The sequence below is a fragment of the Colius striatus genome, chromosome 8 (genome assembly GCF_028858725.1).
Source record: "Colius striatus isolate bColStr4 chromosome 8, bColStr4.1.hap1, whole genome shotgun sequence".
Lineage (NCBI taxonomy): Eukaryota > Metazoa > Chordata > Aves > Coliiformes > Coliidae > Colius > Colius striatus.
The window spans coordinates 22150404-22174199 of NC_084766.1; the positions used below are offsets into that span (position 1 = coordinate 22150404).

General features: G+C 36.5%; 1 protein-coding gene across 5 annotated transcripts in view; it reads right to left on the bottom strand.

The window, feature by feature from the left end:
* The window catches only part of EXOC6 (exocyst complex component 6), a 91450-nt gene that overhangs the window by 61614 nt on the left and 6040 nt on the right, over positions 1-23796 (bottom strand). For all 5 annotated transcript variants that reach the window (XM_062001474.1, XM_062001473.1, XM_062001475.1 and 2 more), the window contains 6 exons: positions 11993-12164; positions 10693-10740; positions 10489-10579; positions 9548-9593; positions 1557-1761; positions 230-385 (listed from right to left, as the gene is read on the bottom strand). In XM_062001474.1, the coding sequence (XP_061857458.1) occupies positions 230-385; positions 1557-1761; positions 9548-9593; positions 10489-10579; positions 10693-10740; positions 11993-12164 (718 nt within the window). Of the gene's footprint in view, positions 1-229; positions 386-1556; positions 1762-9547; positions 9594-10488; positions 10580-10692; positions 10741-11992; positions 12165-23796 lie in introns of those variants that run through there.

Genomic DNA, 23796 nt, shown 5'->3' on the forward strand with positions numbered 1-23796 from the left:
ATTACAAGTTCTAGACAACTGAATGTCCTCAAATATGATGCATTAATACAACTAATATTTTGACACTATTTTATCCTTCTAAAATGCTGATCTGGACTGGTGTCCCTAGAAGATGTTTTCCAGTTCTTTCCAACTAACATCGACCATCTACAGACAGTGTCCTGCAAGTTTGGTACAATAAATCTACAAAATTAACTTTAAATGAGACACCAATTTAGTATTAAGTTACCTCTTCTTCATGTTCATCATCATCTTCAAATGTTCGCTTCAATGTAATTTCATTCTTGGTGTCCAAAATTCTGCTTCTACCTAAATGCATATTCCGACCATAGTTTACATTATTCTGCTTCTGAAGTGCGGTACTAAAGGTTTTCTGCTGCTGTGCCTGTTTTAAGAGTGGTACCAATAAACAGGGATGTAATGAAAATGTCATCATTGATGATTACATGTTATGATATGAAAAACAGGTGGTGTTCTTGAACATACATCAGTATAACTGCAAGATGTGTGTTCTCGGCCTACACCGATTATTTTGTCTTTAATTGATTTGGGATGATAAGCGAGTTCAACAGCTAATTTCTGCATATTTTTCCCTAATTCCCAGAATAGAATTTTGAAGGTAGAAAAAATAATTTTCAACAAAACTGATTTTCCTGATCATACACTGCAATCAGAAAATCAACATTTAAAGGACGTACAGTTATCAGAGAGTTTCCAGCTATTTTTTTGCTGTCTTCAGTTAAGCCTTAGTGAGTAGGCAGCTACAGAAGCCAAATGTACTGTATGGTCTTTACTATTGAAAGAAACAGAACAAGGTAGCACAGTATAGTCTTGATATTAAGTTCCATTTATAATAATCAATGCTGTATTTTACAAAAAACTCGAATGACAAAACTGCCACCCAAACTGAATTCCGCCCCACAAAAAGTCAAATGAAACCTTTACTTGCTGTCCAAATACATTTAAAAAGCATTAACTGTGTAAAGCCTGCCCAGTGTCAGTGCTTTGAAGTGGCAGTTTATTTTGTGATGGAACAGGCAAGGGCTTCAGCTGTCCATGTCTCCTCCTGGCTCTTACCTCAGACCTCTGTATTAGTAGTACTTTAGAAAGGACAAGGCAGTTGTCTCAACATTTATTCATCCTTGCCAGCTAGCCAGATAAGATGCTCTTTGTTTTGGTGTAGTAGCTGCTGAGTTACAGACTGCCTCAGACTTGTCCACTCAAAGTACTTCACAATTTTTTGCAACTTGAGATATACAGCATTTCTCCTTCCTTTCTCAGGGAGGAAACTACTTCTTGTCTAGGACACAAATACAAATTTGTAAAGAAAGTCTGATGCTACTGAGGTGTCACACTTCCCACATTAGCCAGGGACAACTAGAACTGACACTTTCATGTCCAGAAACCACCCAAGATGACAGCAACCATCTTTACTCAAAGGTCTATGTGATGACTAAAACCCTCAGACAAATCTTTTGGGCTAACCCGAGACTATTATAGACATTGATATTTTCAGTATGTAACAGGACTGAAGTCATCCTGATAGGTCAACTTACCTGCCTCATGGCAGTTTCCCCAATTCTGTCAGAATGCTTTCGAATACTCTCTAAGAAATCCTTGAGATCTGACATGGATATTTCTTTTATTTCTTCACGCAGTTTTGGAAGATTTTCAATCATTATCTGGCAAAACCGGTACTGGCTAACTCTTGGAAGATACAGATTTTCTAGCTGTTCCATTGTTTTTAAAGCAGAGTAGTATCTACAAAAAAATAACATTAAGTCATGTAGCTTCCTATAAAATTTTTATAAAATACTTTGCGTATCAAATATAGGATATCAATATCATTTATGCAATCAATATACATCTTATGAAATTGCCCTTGTTCTTAGAAAAATTATAAACCAAAAGGTCATCCATACAATGCCTGGAAAAAAAACAGTGAGCTGTCAGAGTGACTCAGTCAAGTCAAAATTTCAAGTAGACTCCTATGCCATCATCTGTTCTAATAAACAGCGTCCTAATGCCACATGGAAAATCCTGCAGAATGGAGGCACTCAAGTCATAACAATTATCTGCCCTCCTAGATTGAATTTGTTATGGTTTTTACAAGTGGGGTTTTTTTCCGAAACAAAAATTTCCAATCACCCAACATTGGAAGTATATAAACCAAACTTCTTTAGGTGTATGTGAACATATCCATAGTCACAACCATCCTCTTTCCTTAGCTGAAAACAACATCTATACACATTATCACAAGCAATATTTTTTCCATCAGTATATAATATTTTGCTGTGTACCATAAATCTACTTACTTTTCTGACAAAATACAGTATATCCCACCAAGAAAACAACTACTTTGAAAATGCATTAAAGTCGGACAGCTTAAAAAAATCCCAAACCAACAAAAGCTCCATAATTTTCTCTTTTCTTCCATGTTCTGCTAGCTTACAGATTATTTGTAGCAGAAATATGGAAGATAATGGCCTGAAAGAGGGGAAAAAAAACCAAAAAGACCAAGAAATACTTCCTCTCATGGCCATACACTATGCAGATGTTGTACAGCACATTAATAACTATGTTGTAAAATTTTACATAAGGAACAATGAGCTTAAACAAAAACTCAAGTTACAACTAAGTGTAAAGAGTTGTAACTCTTCACTGTAAAATCAATTAAAAATGAATGAAAGACACAAACAATTTTTATAGTAGAAATCTACCAAATACTGAGACATCAACTCTATCTATTACACCAATTATTTGCCTCTCTTCATGCACAGTTCTCTCACAGATTACAGAGGCTGTGGGGGCAAGACTTACTTGCTAAGACCATTTATCAACTTCAGGTCTGTAGCATATAAATAAAATGTTGATGTTTTCAGTTGACTTAGGGAAATATTTAAAGAAGGAAATTTTAACTGAGGAAGCTGGTTTTCCATGCTCCCTCTTATAATCAGTAGAGAGATGAACACTACAAGGAAGTGAATCAGAGCTGAGTCAGGCTCCTATATGCACTGAAGTTCTTCTTCCCTTCTCTATTTCATCTTCAAACATCACACAGACTCCTAAGGTACAATGCTTGTGAGATTTTTTTTTCATTATCGAAAAGATAAAGCAAAATAGAAGTGGGTCAGTTCTGAGACAGACAGCTTGACCAAGAAGGCATAATATTTTAAAGAGAGGTGCAGGAAACAGGTTAAATATGAACAGGACGTCAATTACCTATAGATGTGACAATAATTTCCCTTTACACAGTATTCTTACTAGCCACTCAGCTCAGGTGGCTTTTGGAAAAATGCATTTAGTTTGGCATATTAGAAGAGAGCATGGTGAATCGATGTCTTCTAGCTTCATCTTGAAAAGTAGGGAAAAGTAGAAAAACTGAGAACAGATTGAGGTAGCTTGCTGTTTCCACAAACACAGAGTACTATCCTTAGCACTTTTTTCTCTTATAACTGTAGTCCTTTTTTCAGCCTGAAAGCCATACACAACTAGTACTCAAAAATTACCAAATCATTTTGAAAGGGGAAAAGCTATATATGAGCAAAGTCCCTTCAAATGTTGAAGAAAACTTGGAAAAGCATATTTTCTACTTCTTTTGCTTCTGAATATTCCTTTGTAGCTACATAACGTAAACGTTTCCAAACTCAAATAGGCTCCCTTTCTGTACACAAGCAATAAGAAGGCATTAATAATATTATAATTTCTTGTTCCTTTATGAAGTAAACATGTTGTTTTGAATCTTCTCAGTCAAGACATTTCTAAGCTAACAACTCAGCAGAGCTGGAGGATGGGAAAAATGTCTTTTATTCCAAGCAGAACACAACTGCTTTCAGGAGTCTGAAAATAAAGAGGTTTCAAGTGTAAATTAGGAGCTTTTGTTTTTTATATACTTGTTTCATATAAAATATACATAAGGAGATGGGAATGTTGCAGATAAGAAGGTTTCTGGAGGGGTTTATGTGTGGGGGTCTTGGTTTTTTTTCAATAGTAAATGACCAAGAGTCCCACATGGTTGGACTTCTGGGGAATAAAACCATAACAGTATCAAAATCGTATAAAAGATATTTATTTAAATTATACAGATCAGCTTATCAGAACACTCTCAGTTCATCTGGAAGGTTTTTTACTGCTGTCTCTAAGATCAGAATTAACATAATCCATTTTAAATCCATTCTAGAGTCCCATACTAATTACATACATATGGAGCTCAGGACCTTGCCCTTTCAACATCTGTTCTGATAATGCACTGAAGTCTTATTAATTTGGTGATCATTGGCAGGTCGGGATTTAAGCTAAAAAGTGTTGCATATCATTTCATGGAATAATGTACTTCTATACTTTGCTTTAAAAATATTTCACAGATTTAACTCTATGCTGAAGATTTTGACAACAATGGTGTTAGTTCCCATCAAGGATTATCAATCATTTAAGGTGAAGATTGCCCATTTGCCTACAAATGAGTGAACCAAGTACCTCCAGTGTAAATTTTCCTTATATTGTAGACCTCTGTCTCCTCTTCTGAGCTAATCTTGTAAGAATATGCTTCACAATGCAAAATTTATAACATAAGCTTTGAAACTGAAGACACAATTTTGAAACATCAGTAGAGGTTACACAATAAGACTGTCCAGAATTGACCCATCTTGTCATTGAGACCAGAAAACTAGGATTTTACTAACATCTCCAAACTATGAAAATGGGAATTATTAAAATTAGCAAGAAGCAGGACTGGGGAAACACAGAAAACAAAGTAAAACTCTGAACAAGACCCCCCAGAAAATCAGTATTAGTGTTTTGAATCACATCCTAAATCTGAGATTATGTTTTAGAAACTGTCCAAATCCCAGGCACAAAGTAGTCAGGTCTATGTTAGAATTTGAAATATCAACACATAAAAACATCCAAAAGAAAAGGAAAATGAACATTACTTTAGTGTACATGAAGCATTATGTTTTAAATTTGGAGGCAGTTAAGAGAAATACCATAATTTATTAAAAAAAAAAAAAAACCCCTCAAACTAAACTAGAGCAGTCAAGAAACAGGACAGGAGCAAGGCGAACTCAAAGGCTGTGAATACTACTGACAACAACATATTTGTACATAAGCCTCCTGAGAAAAGAAATACATAGTCACATCCCAAAGTTTTTTGCTTAAAAAGCAGTAGGAGAGAGAACAATCTTAAAATTCTCATTTCATTTTAATTAATGAAACAAACTTAATTTACAAAGAAAAAATAGTAGTGTTTGCCAACTTTTGTGTTTCCCTCAGAGACAAACACTGTATATTCATGCTTACTACATTTCCGCTGGCTAAATGTGAAAAACTTTTTCTACACTACCGAACAAATTTAAAGAGTTCATTGGAATTTTGCAATAATACTGCAGAAGAGTCACACTCACAGAGATCACTTGAAGATGAAATATTGAAATTACAACTGAAAACCTTTCACCACAGGAACAAAGATTTATTTAGTTTTGAAATCTAGTTGTCTTAATGACTTAAAACCGAATTTTTAAACTTCCCTGGCATACCAATTTTATCAGTTACCCTAAAAGACCACAAGCTGAGATCAAGGCACTCCTAACTCAGAGACTTCTGTTGAGTCAAAAGCTCAGAAAATCAAGTTAAAGAGTTACTGTGTGAAAAAAACCAAGATCTTCCTTCTTTATCCATAATGATGTCATAGGAGACTCTTTAAAACTGGAGATTATCAGAACAAATACGGTTGTGAGAACGATGAGAAAGAAAGCAGCTGACAGTTCAATATCAAACACGTTTTGACAGATTTTTTTCCAGATCCATGTTACCTCTGGGTCTGATTTGCAGTTGGTAAAATCTAATGCTTCAGTTTGCTTTGTTTCCAAAACAATGCAGAAAATCAAAATCAAATCACCATCAGTTTTATCTGTTCTGATATCTTTCCATACAGACAAGAGTAGAAACAAATTATACAAACTATGAAGTTTTCCAATTTGCATCCTTTATAATCTTAAGGTTTATTTGAATGCTTAGAAGGTTATGCAGAGGAAGTCTGTATGACTGCCCCAGTGGGACTTGGTAACGTAAATCAACTCTGTCTTTCCAACAGTTCTGAAGAAAGCTTATAATAAAGTTAGAAAAAAATCCAAATCTTTCAGGACAAAAAGTTCACTTTGAATAAACATACTTTTTCTTAAGTCCTTCTTACAATAGATTCAAGAAGATTCAGCAACACTCCAGCAGATTTATTTATTTATTTTCATTGTATGGCAAGTTTGGGCTTTTTGTAATACTTACTGTGGAAGAAGTCTTGCAAAAACACCAGTTCTAACAATTCCCAGTTAGATCACAATCACTTGTAGCAACTGTGAACCTTCCCCATAGACATAAAAATCCAAATGTACAGGCCATGGTAACAGAGCTGTTTAAAATTTATGGTCTTATCTCTGACTTAAAATTAATGATCCAGGTAGTTCAATCTAAGTGCACAGTGGCCACTAGGTGTGTAGGAGAGCAGTAGAGAAACCACACCTCTTCCATGGGCTTCCTCAACTAAGACTTTAAACCTTCCATAACTCCTTCCAGCCAATTGTCTGTTTAGAGCAGATTCTGCAGTTACTTCCTCCCATAACTATAGTTCTTGTCAACTTCTGTTATCCATGGCTCAGTAGACAGATAAATAAGATACAGAGCCTTTCACCTCTAGGTCATCAGTTCAAACGTAGCTCATGTTCATATGGACCAAAAGTTGGTAGCAACAGATGGCTTGTTGGGCTCTCAGTAAATTTCCATTCCATCTGCATAAACCAGTATGTATTCCACACCAAAAATCCTACAGTATCTTAAAAGACACCTGCCATGGAGAAAAGGAATGGAATTCCCATCTTTATCCTAAAACATTTCTCCAACAAAAACATAGACTATCAACACTTTCTTCTTCCCTTCCTTTAAACATAAGAAATGCTAGATTTATTCTTAGTGCAAGACTGCAAGACAATGGAATAACCAAAATACATCCTAAAAGCCTGCAAGCAAAGTAAGTCAAAAGAAAAGAGGCCTTTTTTAAAAAAAAGATTGATGAAAGCTTTGCCACATTAACAAATCTTAGTGAAGACATTTCCTAAAACAAACATACTTGTTGTTTTTTCAAGACAGGGATTGAGAATGCTCCACTCTCACACTGTTCCAGGATAGCTTCACTGCAAAACTTAGGAAGGTTGGTTTTTAAATTCCTTGTATCTGCACAGGTCAGCTATCAGGTTTTTGCACTGATGCTATGGATGTCCTTGCTATTGCTAAATTATTTAGTGATAAAGGCCAGGATACAGTCATTCTTTGAATTTGTTGCCTGCTAAACCACAAAGAAATTATCATTTGAATTATCTGCACGTTCCACAGGATAGCCACCTCTAGGCTGTATTATAGGGAATTATAAGTCACAGGCAAAGTAGTAACTGTAGCATTGCTAATGAAAGAGATATCTGAGCTGGAGCAATAGCCTGCAGCACAGTTTAAACCTTGTGCACTTCATGTGATTTCAAGGTAGGGTACATCAAAGCTATGGCACCTCCCCTCTCCTTTAGATCTTTTTACGGTATGACAATGACATGTCCAAACCCCTGAATTCAGTATATCGTCCTTTGACTTTTAAAACTTCCTGTCTGGCGCTTTCCTTCTACAGGAAAATTATCAGATCTGAATCTCTTAAGCAACACAAATTTAGTTTTAGATTTTATTAAAGAGTATTAATGATGTCACAGACAGTACATCAACCATCAGTGGACTTTACAATAGTTAACAATGGAGTCAAAATACTAAAAAAGCCATCTGCACTCTTCTCTCACCTAAGTGGTCTCTCCATGATGACATTAGGAAGTGTAACTTCTTCCCTTGTGATTCTAAAACCAGGACGCTACTTGTCTTGCCTGATAGAGTAAGGGAATGACAGAATGTAGGCTTTGATCCCAGTGTTTTTGTATTTTCAACACAGAAACCATAGTACACTCTACAGATCGCATCGTAGAAAAAAATGGTGCGATTCAGGCAGCACATCCTGCAGTCTGCTCTCTGACCAGAGTAGCAAAGGCACTGAGCTGTTTATATCTTTATGCTGAGCTGCTCCAAGAGCACTGCAACAACACATTGCCAGATATTCATCAAATCAGGTCTGATCAGAAATAGCTTCATAGTCTGGCTACTAAGATGTACCACACTGATTCACATCTAGAAAGTTCTGATTGCAATTAGAGACACCATAGTTCTATAGCTATTAGGTTATTCTTGAAGCTCTTCAATTTCTGCAGAAGACCTCCCAGACAGCATGTATGCAGTTACCATGTAGCATGTATACCACTGTGGAAAATGCAACAGACTTGCTGCAATGCAGATTGATGAGTACAGTAGATCTGATGCATTTTAGACAAGTCTGTACACAGGCTTTAGAGATTATTTACTCATAGGCAGTGGCCACTGAGATTTTCAGATGTCCAGTGGTACAGCAGGAGGTCTTAGCTATCCAGACAAGAGAAATCCAGACAAATAGTCCAAAAGTAAACCTAGAGTGCCCACTAGCCCTGTAGACACCTGACTATGTGCATAGCTAGTTACAAATGGAAACAGTCAGGTACAGATGGACTTGGCAGGAGCTTGCTGCAGTGATGCCAGGTGCACAAAGAGGCAATGACGATGATCATGAATCCAGCAAGGGAAGATGAAGAGCAATCAGTGTGACTGAGGCTGTATGAAAAGTAGGCAGGGAAGAAGGTGGCAATGATGCTGTAGAAACTAGGAAGAAGAAAACAGCAGCAGTATTGCTAGGCTGGTTGTGCATGACTTGCAATGCTGCAGCAGCAGCTCCAGCGAGATAAGATGACAGCTATAGAGGTGCAGGGGCAGCCAAGCTGCCCTGGAGAGAGAATTGGGGATATTGGGGTTATAGCAACAGTGAGTAGCTCTCTGAGAAGATAGAAAGTCTCTGAGAAGACATAACAGAGGATTGGTCCCATACCAGTTAGAAATCACTATTCTAGAAATTTATTTTTAATTAAGATTTTAATTTTTTAACAAGTCACAGAGGATAAAATCCTCAAACCACAACACATTTTCTGCACTTCATTCTCATAGTCTCCTACACAAAAGATTAGCATAGAGATATCAGATATTTTTTTCTTGCATTATGAATTTAATTTAAATACACCATGACAGATTAATTCATATACTCTGAAAGATCTTTAGTCCTTAAGTAAGGATCTTACTATTCTTGCTTCTTAAACTGTTTTAAGCATTAAAAAATAATACACTTTACTTCACATTTTATAGTCAGAATTTCACTGCATGATATGCTTATTCAAGTAAACATTTTTCATGTCAATCACTAAACTAGAAGTCTCTACATTTAATATAACATTTGCTGTTTTGCAGTGACATTCTTGAAACACAGGCAAGGTATTATGAAGACTATTTGTACCAAGCACAGGACTTAGAATACTTACTTGTCTATACTAGTGTTTACTGTTCTATCAGTTTACTCATGTAATATTTTATTTATAGGAATCAGTCTACTCACCTTTTTACATTCATCTGTTCTTTTAGTTTGCTGTACATTTCCAGCACTGTATAAAAATAAGCAGATTAACCCATGAATCTTATTGTGTCTTTAGATAATAAAAGAGGAAAATACATACATACTGTAAAGGACAAACTGAATAATAGAAAAGGATATACTAAATTTACTTTATTTAATTTCTATTGTAACACAAATGTGAAAAAACTACCAACAAATATTCTACAACGCAGCTAAGAAAGAAAGAACTTTTAGTAGCTTTTAAATGAAAAATAATTAAGATGAAACAAAAAACACTATATATAGCAAGCATATTCATTTACTTACTAAATAACATAACTTTATCTGCATTACCAGCCTATGACCTGTCTCCATTAAATGGCAACAGTACCACCTACTGTACTCAGAACAAGTCAACAAGAAGACTTTACAAAAGAAAATTCTCAAGTCTCTTTTATACCAATAGCATGGAAAAGATAAAACCTTATAGAGTTGTCTGAAATCCTACAATATTACTTTTCTGAAACATCATTTAGAACTCTTATGTTTAATTATTAAAAAAAAACCCCTGTAATGACACAGATCTGGAAGTATGATGACGAAATGGAATCACTAGTACTTTCCCTACATTTCAAACAGTAAAACCCATCCTCTTAAGCAATAAACTCATTGTTTATCATACTGCAAATTTACTTCCTTAAAGCTGTATATGTCTAGATTGTTTGCAACATTTCTATCTGTCTCTTTGTCTTCTCACCCAGTGTCATACTTCCTCTATGACAGTGTAAAACACACAGAATCTACATGTTGGCATCTGTTAAAAAAACTTTTTCTTTTGTTAAATTGGATGTTACAGGATCATAACTTCAAAAATAAAATTCTTTTCCATTTTGGCTATTGTGACTTGCTTAATTTGCCATCATATTTAGCTACAGGTCACTCACCTGGAAGACACAATTGTAGTTTTTCCACAACTGTTGTGATATTCCTTTGCTGAACTCTACATCGGATGATTTCCTCTGTTTGGGCTATCACCTTAGAGATTTGGGGTTTTTTTTTTAAAAAGAAAATCACAATTAAATGATGCAAATAAATTTAATTTGCTACAAATATTCATAATGCCCATATAGGAAGTACCGTTTTCTCACCTCTTTCCCAGCATCCTGAAGCCTTCGGTTGGTATCAGTAACTTGGACCTTAAAAATAATTTCACCTTTGTTAGACAAATATGCATATATTGCCCTGATGTGACTGCTCACCCTTGTAATCAGATCATGCTTCATGAGAAACTTAGAACAAAGAAATGCAAATTCAAATTAACTCTACAGCTTGAACTTGAACTTTTGATCGCAAAGGGCTTTTGTTAACTTCAATTACTTATGACAGTTCTTTCTAACAGATTCTGTGGCAAACTTCTCAAATTTACTTGGGATTTTTGAACTTTCCTTGCTTCTGTAGGTCTGTCAAACAATTCAAATCATTGACCCAATTGACCACTGGTCCCTTTTTGATAACCTCAATGAGCTCTATGGGCCATTCATTGTCTGTAAGAAATGGTGATTGCATTTTATGGTAATTAAACATTCATACTTTGCTGAATGCAAACACTGGGTGGTTGATTAACATCAAACGTGGAAATCTCCAAACCACAGCAACATTTTAATGCTGCAGGTGCAGGCAAAGCTCGACCTCAGATTTTCCCACATAGTAAGTGACTCATTAGGTCATCATAATAAGGAAGCACATTCTAGTTTATTAAAAATCTCATTAATTTCTGAACAAAGATGCTCAATGACCTCATTGACGCTGTATTTGGTCTCTTGTTATCTGAATATCCTTTATATAATGCTCTTCTAATCATAACCTCTGATGAACTATGCTCATTCTGTCTGGTGTGCACATTTTGCTCTCTAAAGTGTAAAGGGAGCTAAAAGGGACGGATCTCATAATTCACTATTCTGCATTCTGATTTGTCAATAAATTTAGTTCTCATTTCTAATGAAAACTAACTCCACCTACTTTCCTACTTATTAGAAAGTAAAGAAAAACTATTTTTCATGCATAACTCCGGTATTTTAATTTTTCTAACTAAGACTTCAAATTTTTCTAAGGTTTGACATAAATGCATGATTAGAAAAAGATGTAGGTCAAAATAACAGGTTTATCATTTGTTGTTTTTTACCTCCTGAGAAAGCCTTTAAAAAGGGCAAAATAATGTTGGTAAGATTTTCTGAAAATATACATTTAAAAAAAAAATCATTAGACCAAATAAAATATTCAGCTTTGTAAATGTAAAGTATGGATCAGACAAGAGAGCTCTAATCATAAACCCTAAATAATCTACTTTTTAAAAACTGTTGCAAACATCAGAGTGTATGTGATAATCACTAAATTTCTTTTAAATGCAAAGACAATTATATATGAAACTCTGAAAGTCTATTTCCTTACCTTCAATTTTTCTGCATCAGCCCTAACTTTAAGAAGTTCTGTAATAGCATCCACAAAACCCTGATGGTGAAAATTGCACATCTTTTCTATTTCCCTGTCATGGTTACGTATGCAGGCATCTAGTTTTTCCATAAACCTCTGATGAGAATTTGGTTGGTCATCATATACAGACCTGTCAAATACAAATAAGAAAATCAAAATTTATTTTTTCCCCAGTTAAAAATAATATGCAAGGATCTTTACTGAAAACTCTCTCTTAAAATGAAAATATAAGCATGCAAACTTGATGTCATGGTGGCATCATTTGTGATCCACTCTGCTAAAATCAGCATTAAAAGAAAGAGGTGGTACAAAACTGAGAACTGAATCCAGCCCTTATAGCATTAATCCAGGTGCTTAACCAGTTACATCATGGTTGACCTGAGTCTCATTGGTCTCTTTTTCATGTCCTAATGCTCAAGTATGGGTACAAAGGAATCAGTTTCTCTGACGATCTCAAATAACATGGATCGTTTTTCCATCAAATTCTACTCTTTGCTAAATATTAAGAAGTGTACACATAAAAATTTGCTGTTCTGGTATTCCTAACACCACAGTTATCCAATTAAATCAGGGTTGGATGCCTCCAGACAGAACCACTGGAGCACTGCGTGGCAGCAGCCAGACTCCTGGCAGAAGGCAAGCCCTGCTGCTCCCTGGTTCCTCCTACCCATGCTCAAACTCTCCCAAAGCAAATCCGTGCACACGTGCACATGCCTAAGGCTGCTACCTCAATGGGTTTTAGCTTTCAGGAATGGCTTAAAGCAAGTCTTTTTGGTCTATTTTACTAATTCTTTGAATAGTACACATAAACCTCAAGCAGGAAACAGGACTCTTGAAAAAATTACTGGCGTAGCTCCTTGAGCTGCATCAGAAATAGAGAACTGCATGGCAAAATGATCAAGCATGAGAGTGGGCAAAGATAGGGGGGCTTTAGGCTTTAGCAAGGGAGGCAAGAAAAGAAGTATTACAGAGAATTGTACTGGAAATCAAAGGTATGAAGTGTTCCAAGAAAGGTAAGGCAAAGGCAGTTTCAAAAATTAATAACTTGATATGGCAACAACAGCAAAGACATAATTTTTGAAGACGCTTTTCAGATAGAATGAGAGTAACAACATGAAGGCGACCATCATACACACACAAAAATGTCTGTAATGCAAACTACAAGCATTCCAAAAAACCCAGGAGATCAAAAATCTTTAAATCGCTCTTTTTGGCCTCTAATTTCTTTTCATAATTACAAAGTTTTCTCTGGAAATTGATAAGAAGAAGACTTTTTTTTTTTTTTAATCTTAAGATGGGGGAAAAAAGAAAAAAATGGCCGAAGTTCCCCTGGTCTCAATGTTGCTTGTACGAGTATAGTCGTAAGTTCAAGAGCCAGGCAACAGTGAGCCAAAGCTTCTGAAACTCTTGAGAGAAAGTACTTCTCTCACAGTATTCTCAAAGAAGCATGACTTCCCATGTTCTTCAAGATCCTCTTTTCTAAACAGACAGGTGGGCCCTGCTGAGGTCTGGGGTCATCAGCACTCATTCAACAAACCTATAGTTGAGTGTCTGACAAGAACTTAACCTTTCAAGGAAGAAAAGGGTATAGAAGAGACAGAAAAGATTCTTATAACTAGATTTTTCATCCTTTTAAAGTTCCTTTTGATCTCAGACAATATACTCAGAGAAGCAACTGAGTTAGAGAAATGAGAAAGGTAATAAGCCATCCTATATGCCAAAGGAAAAAGGTCAGTTCCCAATAGCCTACTTGCTATAGATATCTTCTCATAGATCCATTCAATAAAACACTCCTAGAATATTCTCCTTTTGCTTATGATAGGAAAATAAGGCTATGGTACTGAAAGGCAGGCTCCTTCCTCCACAGTACACATGGGGAAAAATATAACGTTGTTGACCCATGGAGTAGTTCGCAAAGGGAAAAATATCCCCCACTCTTTCCACCATCACAGTTTGAAATGACAACTGGAAGGAGCAAATGTGTGACAGTCCGTTTCTCCTTCTGAGGTTCCTGTCAGACTGTCAGAAAGGGACCTCTCAAGGCTGCCCAGGACGACTGAGTTTTAAAGGGCTGTGGTGGAAGACCTTAAGTGATTCATGTTGCACCTAGAACCTGGTGCTGGCTGGAGGGAGAAGTAGTACCCTGGTCTGGGAAGAAACAAAGGTGCAAGACACATAGTCAGCACTGAGTGAGCTCTCATTAGACAACCTAAGTATGTAGACTGTATCACTGTTACTTGTAAAGAAATGGGAAAGGAATGAGAAAAAGGGTCAACAACTGATGCTGCAGTGCTCCAAAATACACAGTACAAGCTGGTTACATGAGTGCTGCTATGTCTCTGTAAGGAAAGCATCAGTGATGTTGGAACCTACAGGGTGGGCATATAGAAACATCTACCTGTCTCGAGAGTATCATTCCTGGAGAAGAAATAAAAATATTATGAGGGTCTGAGGCATCAGCTAGTGCCTTCACAGACGTCAGGCATACAGGAGCTTCCTCTGAATGGGCTGGACTCACCATCTCTATGGCACTATATCCTAAAGCAAAACCCAGGAAAAAAAGTTCTATTTATTACTGCCTCCTTGAGCCTTTTATTTAAGAATTGAAGGGCTCTCCAGGTTCAGGTCCCCTTTCAATGTTCTCAAAGAGAAGTGAGAAAGATGTATGACTGTCACAAAGATAGGGGACTTTCATCTATCTCTGTGCAATCATAAGGTGCCTAACTTAATCACAAGTGAAACCAGTAGTAAAATACAATCCTATCTAAAATGAGAACAAGACTGCAAAAAGATGGTAGAAGCGGAACTCCATACTTGTGTTTGTACCACCATTCTTTGGCGGTAGCAACGAACTGTCTTTCTGGACTTCACTGCCTGATGATTTTGGGGTATCCGGTAACTGCAGTTCAGTATGGCCGTCTTGATACCTTTTTATCTATTTCAGATCTGCCAACACAGGCAGATATGCTGTTAAAATACCAATAGAGGGGAAATAACTTGCAAACAGGGGATTTCTCTTTAAAATATTATCAAGCAATTCCAGACAACATAGTCAGAAATTCTGGGAGCACATACAGTGTGGCATATGTAATACAAGATTGTTATAAAAATCAATATTTTTTTTTCCTCAATATTAAAGCTACTTGTACTTCAGTTTAACGATAATAAATAAAGGACTGATAGATAATCCTCAGGTGTATTATCATAATATTTAATTCAAAATCATACAGGGAATAAATGTTTGGGGGGGTGGGAATCAATACTGTGTCCATCCTGATGCACTGCTTTAACCACAAGATTACCCAACCTCATTAAAATAATTTCTACTATTTCATTTTCTACATTGTACTGTTTTCTGCAGGAATACTAATAAAATGGTGATCTGTGATCTAAGCCAGTATTTTGACAGAGCTCACTAGATTCACTAGTAGTAGAAATTCCACATTGATTACATATGCAGACAGCTCCATCTTGTGGGAACAATAACGAATTAACCTTCTTCAACATTAGAGAAAAAACTCCTGAGACAGAACTGCTTACCTTTAAAGAAACACCTCATCACAGTACTATAAAGAAATTCACATTTTGTATCACAACTCACTGATCTATGTGAGAAGTAAGAAGATTAATTAAACACGCTTACTAACTTCCTTAAGATGCTGTATTCTTAGGACACTTCAGAGGCTTTGGAAGAAAACATCTGACCTAAAGCACTGGCCTTTTTGAAAGTGTAACTGTACTCAAGAGAGTCATACCGTGGACAGAAACTAGGTTTTTTTCTCAAAACTGCAAACACAACTGAGGCAATGCATGTCTGGTTACGGAACACCACACACAGTACTGTATGGTTTATTTTTGATACTGGAGCTTACTTTCCATACACACATTTTTAAAAAGTACCTACACTTACCTAAATTAAGCAACTTCTGCCTTTGAATAATTATGTGAAGATGTACATTCCAACAAATTACGGCACCACAAGCAATCCCAACAGCAATTCTGCATTTTTCAGAGTTAAACTATCAGGTAGACAAATCACCATATTCCAGTATCTTGAAGAAAGACACAGAATCCTGAAAGCATCCTATAGCTAATTCTTTTAAATCACATGACAAAATTAATCGAATTCACAACACACACACGCCCCTAGATCTGTTGGTAAGAGAATGACGGAACCCTTCCCATATGCATTTCTTCAGGAGGTAGTTATTACATGCAATTATGTCTTAAAAATCTCTCTCACTTTAAGTTGCTTCACCCACGTCAATGGGAAGTGTAATAAAAATGGGTAAACATGCCTAGGCTATCGATGTGTCTTATCCACAGTTCTTTCAAATTTTGTTTACATTTATACACCTCTGAATGAAGAACCTCAAGGATTCTCTTCAGCTTTACAGGCCCTTGACATGGAAGTTAGTGGTCTGAATACAGCACAAACCTGAACTGAGCCAGGATCGTCTCTATTACAACCACTTTCAATCTGTGATTTACATAGCTATAGGAATCTATAGATCACTGGTGGTTGTTTCAAACCATGAAACTCTGAAGAGCATACTCTTTCTCAGTATGAGTCTTCAAAATGCTATAAAAAGAAACAAAACGCAACAAGAAAATCACTGTTAATGGAGACAGAAGTTTGTATTTGATTTTGGCACAAAGGAAAACCCCCAAACAAAAAAACAAAGCAAGACAACATACCATCTTAAGTTTCAATCTGGAATGAGAGAATATTAACTTGAGTGACTAATTACTGCACATCAGTGACAGGGCAAGTAGTATTTTCATTCATAACTGATAGGGCAAGCATGGAACTCATGAAGCACACAAGCAGGGCTGAAGGACTTTTCTGGTAATGTGTAGCAAGTTATTTGTCTATATTTCCCAGAACCCTCTATATAGACAGAGAGACTTTTCTTTCTGACTCATCCCAACAATTGGACAATATGACTCATATTAATGCAAATCTACGTAAATACAAGATAGTGTAGAAAGTAATCGAAAGAAGAAAAAAATTAACTAGGAATAGTCAGTGACAGCTTAACCTGAAGTAGAAGGATGTCTCGGTCACTGGCTCAATTTTATTGCAACAGGGATATTTTTACCTTGATCTTTTCTTACTAGATGGGCTGAAGGGACAATGACAAGATTAAACAGGTTTCAAAACAAAATGAACAAGAATTTTCAGATTTTTTTTTTACTGAAGAAAATAAAACAAGGTTTCTTTATACTATAAACAGCTCTAAAATTTTTATTTTCAAAATTGAAACGCAATGTGAAAAAAATGTATTTATTAAGTCTTATTGACAGTTTTTTTGTGTTTACATGCAAAAATTCATTAAGGCACCAGAGGGCACCATTCTACGCACAAAAAGACCCACGACTTCGTAAGCAAAAAAGCTTATCTCCAGAGAGCTGAAACTCAGCCGAGAATCATAAAACCGAACCTGTCAGGAATTCCATCTGACTCTTCAAGAAATAATAATGATTATTATTTTTTAAAATCAATTCTCCTTAAATCAGCCGATCCATTCTATAACAACTACAACTTCATACAGATGCATTAAGCCACTTTCATAGATCTTTTCACAAAAAATTACAGTACAGCTTCAAAAATATATTTCTGCTATCATTTAATACAAATATTTTATGTTCATGCAACCAGGATACAAGTCATTAAATGTCTGAATACAAATGGGATTAAACGAGGATCAGCATTTCACTAAGGAAGAGCTTACAGGAAAAAAACTTACAGGAAAAAAACTTACAGGACAAAAAAAAAGCCCAGACATTAAGTGGTGAACAATTCTCTTCCTAGTAATCATTTATAATAATAGGTTCCATCAGAAGCAAAGACAGAGTATGTAAAAAATAGCAAAAAAAACTCATATCAGAAAATAGAAAAAAAACCCCTAATCTTTTTTACAGGACAAAGTAGTTCCTCACTAATGACTTGCCACCTTCCACCATTTTCATACACCCCCAACTGATCCTCTTCTGTCCCATTTCCAGGATGAATTGCAGGTTCTCCACTCCTGCCTACACTGTCACAAAGTCTTCCCATTCCCGATTACACAAGACACATGTAGAACATTCCTTTCAGGGTACTGATAACCACTTAGTAAGTGCCAACTAGTTACTTCTCCATGAACACTGTAATGATGATGGGAATTGCACATTACTCAGAAGGTTGTGCTGCCATTCAGCAGGATCCTGACCAGCCTGAGAGTTCACCAAAGAGGAACCTCATGAGGTTCAACAAGGGCAAGTGCAGAGTCCTGTACCTGGGGAGGAACAACCCCATGCACCCGTACAGGCTGGGAGTGACCTGCTGGAGAGCAGCTCTGCAGAGAAAGACCTCAGAGTTCTGGTTGATAACAAACTAACCATGGGCCAGCAATATGCCCTTGTGGCCAAGAAGGCCAATGGCATCCTGGGACACATCATGAAGAGTGTGGCCAGCAGGTTGAGGGAGGTTCTGCTACCCCTCTACTCTGCCCTGGTGAGGCCTCATCTGGAGTGCTGTGTCCAGTTCTGGGCTCCCCAGCTCAAGAGGGACAGGGAAGTGCTGGAGAGAGTCCAGTGCAGAGCCACCAAGATGATCAAGGGACTTTAGCATCTTTCTTATGAGGAAAGGCTGTGGGATTATCGGACTGTTCAGTTTAGAGGAGATTGAGGTGGGACCTCATTAATACTTACAAGTATTTAAAAGGTGTATAACAAGGAAAATACTTTTTTTTCTGTAGCATCCAGTGACAGGACAGGGGGTAATGGACAAAAGCTGAAACACAAGAAGTTCCACTTAAGTTTAAGGAAAAACTTTATTGTAAGGGGTATGGAGCCCTGGCACAGGCTGCCCAGGGAGGGTGTGGAGTCTCTTTCTCTGAAGGTTTTCACAACCTGCCTCAATGTGTCCCTATGTGACCTGATCTAGGCAGATCTGCTCAAGCAGCGGGGTTGGACTAGATGATCTTTAGAGGTCCCTTCCAACCCCGACCGTTCTTTGATATCTGCACAATAGTTATATAAGTTTGATATGGAACATAAGCCTGACCGTGCAACTTCTGAACTTCAAGGGATGTGAGAGAAAAAGATTCATTTGTAGAGCTTGACTTAGAATTGTGGGGAAAAAAAGCACACCAAAACTGATCACTTTGGTCAGCCAAACCAAGTCAGGAAAGAATCCCAAAAAAACCAACCAAAACCACGGACATAAAATTTTTATTCCATTTTTTAAAGTAACACTTACAGAAACAAAACATACACACACAAAATAAACCAACTCTCAAATGAAGAAACTGTACTTGTGATTACTTGCTACCAAAGCTAATTTTGTACTGAGGCTAGAGATGCTCTCAACTAGGTCCTATATACACATTGCAAGAAGTGGCCTAGTAGATTATTTGTCTTTGCCCCCCATTTGTAATTTCATTAAAAAAGAGAGAGATATTAAAGCTATAAAATAATATTTACAATTCAAATGTGCATGATGAGTTCAGTGATCCACGCAAGCACAAAGCTATGATAATGCAAATTAAGATCTGCTGTTGTGACAGACCTGTCACTGTGACTATAACCACTGCATTCCTAACCATGATACTGTATCACACACTCCATTTAAGTTGCAATGTCACAGGAAACATTGCAGAAACTTCCTTTGTCCTACAATATACACAGATATTTTCTGTTTACACAAACTGCAAACTTTGTAGGGATTTTTCCATGGAGTAATTTCATATAGGTTGATGAATACACCCTAAAAAGCTTTATAAAATAATGTCCAGGTGTTTCCTGTAATTCAACTGGAGTTGTGGTAATAAGCACATTTCTTAAAACCTAAGCCAAGCACTACCCAGGGTCCAGATTTGCCATTCTTAACTGATAATTTTCTCTCATCGCTCTGTGTAAAAGCTCACATTACGTGCCAGAACAACCAATTTCTCAAGCTATTGCCTAATCAGAGAAAAGATTTTTATTAATCTGAGTTTAGCTATTACACTTTGCTTGCCTGGTTTTCCTGGATGTGCAATTTCTGTGAATTGTTCTCACTAATAGTATCCTGTTTCTATGAGCAGGAAAGGGCTGAGTACAGTTTGTTAGTTAACATTACTTCCTATAAGCAGGGTCCATATTCTGTAGCAGCAGCACTACAGCAGTCATTGTTCATGCTGGATAAGCAATGGATCACACTGATGGCTGTTAATGGACATCCTCTGCAGCGAAACATGAACTGATAATCAGTAAACCCAGATTTGCAATAGACTTCCTCCTTCCTGTTTTTACTCCGCTGACCAAGGAGATGCCTCTTCCTGCTAAGCTTTTGTGCAACTTACTGATGTATGAACCAAGAAACTGAAAAACAAGTGCTGCAAAACTTTTTTTTTTTTTCTATTTTTTGAAACTTCAGCTTCATTCACTTTGGTACTAGCTATACAAACATACATAACAAAATGTCAAGTTTGGCCATCTGTTTCACATACTTAAATGGGTACAGGGGACATAGTTGGAATCTATGTTATTTCACAGAAAATAAAGTAAGAAACTGAAGACAATACAGCAATATTCTTATCTTCTCTTAATATTTCCATGGATAGTAACATAAAATGTTTCATTTTAAGGAGCAATGGATTCATCTCTAAATGAAATTGTGATCTTCTAAGCTCCTTTCAAAGATTTGATCACATTTCTATTAGACACGTCCCAGAAATAATTATTCATCTATTACAACCTATTTCTAAGCAATCTTTTTTATCTGGAGCACTTTTAACACAATCTTCAAAACAAATACACACCAATCACTTAGAGCCTTCGCAAGACATGAAATTGAACAGAACATTTCATGTCACATATGTCCAAATTACTTATTTCTATAGGATTTGAATACCAAAGCTACACAGATGCAAATACATTATTTTAGAAATCAAGAAGTTCCAGATTAAATAAAATAGCCAATAATTTCAACATTTCAAACCCAACTAGGTTAAGAATATGTTCTATTCCTTATATATCAAACCAGGTAATTCTTTGATGTCATTGTCCTCTGCAAACATGTAACTAAAGTATATCTTTTCCAGTAATTTTTATATTATTGATTTTTGCTCACTCTATGAGTACAGTCTATACAGAGAAAATCATCATTTGTCTCCCTCACACAAATCAACAGCCTGTACTATAGATCTTTGCAAATGCACATCTTCCAGGATCACCACAGAAAATGAAAGATGACTTTCAAAACGTTCTATTTTTAATTCAAAAGCCCAACTAAAACTAACTCCTAGTGTTTCTCTCTGTTGGGAAGCAAATAACAGTGTTGAAGCAACTGACTTATACTGCTGTGTTACCTGACTCCCGTAGTCCTCTACCTGCTCAATAAACACACTAAGCAGCAGAAAATCTATTCATGTCTTAGGTAAAGGTGACACTCCATCAAGTCACAGAAAGTCCACATTTCAAGAGAACGTAGTACGCACTGGCTATGTTAGTTTCCTAAGGTTATGAAACAACACAGAATAAACATACACATAAAACAATATCAACTATGTTACTTTTATGTTGAAAGTAACTGAAAACAAAAGTCGGAAGAAAACACTGCCTCGCTGAAAACAATGAGGCAGAGATCATTCAGAGTCACTCTACACAGAAGGAAATGTGCAAACCGTGAAAGTCCCAGTGAGAGCTGATACCAACAGAAACGTTTAAATGCCTAAAATAGAAGGGAGAGCAGAGCGTAATAAAATTGAAGTACATGATACTTGAAAGTTTGAACACTTCTTTTTGAAGTTAAAATGACACAAAAGTATCCCCCTAGGTACCCATACTGCAGTGTATTAATACATAATACAGCAGTATTAATTTTGTATTAATCTGATTCATGGAAGAATTGTAAGTTACACTCACTGCAGTTCTGCAAGCAAATTACTTTCACTGACACAGAGAAAATCCCACCCACAGTGTTAGAGATAAACACCTTTCTCATGCTGTATCACAAAAAAAAAAAAAAAGTCCGAGCCCTAGTGCAGAACTGTTCAAAGTTATTTTTTAGGTTCTATCAAACTCCAAGTCTTTCTGTCAAGGCTGATGCACTCCAAAATCTGTTTTTTTCCTTCTTAATACTTCCATCGGTGATTACATTCCCTACTAGTTTGGTATTACTGGAAAAGCTTGAAAGGACTTCAGCCAGGCTCCCAGAGAGATCATTAACTCCTTCCTGCATAGGACACAGTTTGCCAGGCATAAAAAAAATACTTCATAGACATGGAGCGTACTATTGTTGAGCGTACTTTAGGCTGAACATCAAATTGAACATGATGTCATTGTTATACCAAGGTCTGTGGTGATAGGGATTGGGTTTGGGCATTTCAACCATCACCAGATAATGGCCAGAAGAACTGGCTACAGCTAGATTTTATAACTAGTCATAGCAAGCCCTTCAGTAAGATAAAATCTAATGTGACTACTTGATGCTGATGCAAAGATAGGTTGATGGTTTTGAGTGAGTTAGTACTTAATAGTTTACTATAACCCATAGAAATAGTTTCCTATTTGCAAACCCATTCCTGGCATTATCTTAGAACCACCATTTAGAAAGTATCCATCCTCATAGATTTTTATGAGCTTGTTTTAGTAGCATAGTCCATAAAATTCAACATGACAAAACCTGCTTAACTCCAGTTTCTGTACTTTCAGTCTTGTACGTGTGAGTATTCTAGCACTTACAGGTCAAAACCAGGCTTATATTTCATGGAATTATGCTGAAGCTCCTCAGATAGACATTTGTATTGAAGAAACTGTAAAGTCTTAGAGCAATGGTTCAGCCATGCACATAGAAAGCTAGAATACAGGGTATGCTGTTGGCTTCCCCAAAAAATCTGCAAGAAAGTACACACCCATGTGACTGGCATTTGTGAAGGATGAAAAATTATGCTTTTCCTACGCATATGGCAAGTCCAAAATCTGGGTCAACGGACGTCAAGTAAAATCAGCTTGAGGAGTAAGCTGATGAAGAAACAACATAAATAACAATTGGCTTTCCTTAATTTAACTGATGTAACAGTGAATAAACCATTCATTTGATGAGAAGGCTAAATTTAGATGAGACATGAGGATACAAACAAATGAGCCACCTATCAAGTACACTATTCTAGATCTCTCTGCAGGTGATCCCTCTATTTTAAAAGCTTTAATGTCTTTTGAAACATGTTTCCTAAACATGGGAACAAGGTCAAGCTCTTTGGTAATGCTTGTTAAACTGAAGAGATTACTCACATAGGTTACTAGTTAGGTTAAAGCATTACTTGGCAGCTGCCCATTTGGAAAATACTGCAATAACTGAGTCAGAAGCTGATGCATTAATACTTTAAAAGATCAAGATAACCTGATTTGCAGACACATATTTCATGACAAACTTAATCAACATTGAACCTAAAGATTTTTTGCACAACAGAAAAATGCAGTGCAGATAACGATTAGCCACAAACAGTTTCAGGCTTTATAGAAAGTAGAGAAGTAACATGTTGAAACTTACAGCAATTGAAGTGAATCCTCACCTAATATATTTTTTGCCACCAGTGGCAAATCTCTCTGAAATATCAGACTAGCCTATAGAAGAATCAGAAGTGCAGTTCTGCTGCTGACTATATAAATGATAGATTAATCACTCTACAGCTCACACTTTTCTTATGCTGTTTGACTCCTAAAAAATACTGCTCCTTCATAGCAATGCACGTGGTGATTGACCTGCTCACATAGACAGCTGCTTTATCTGA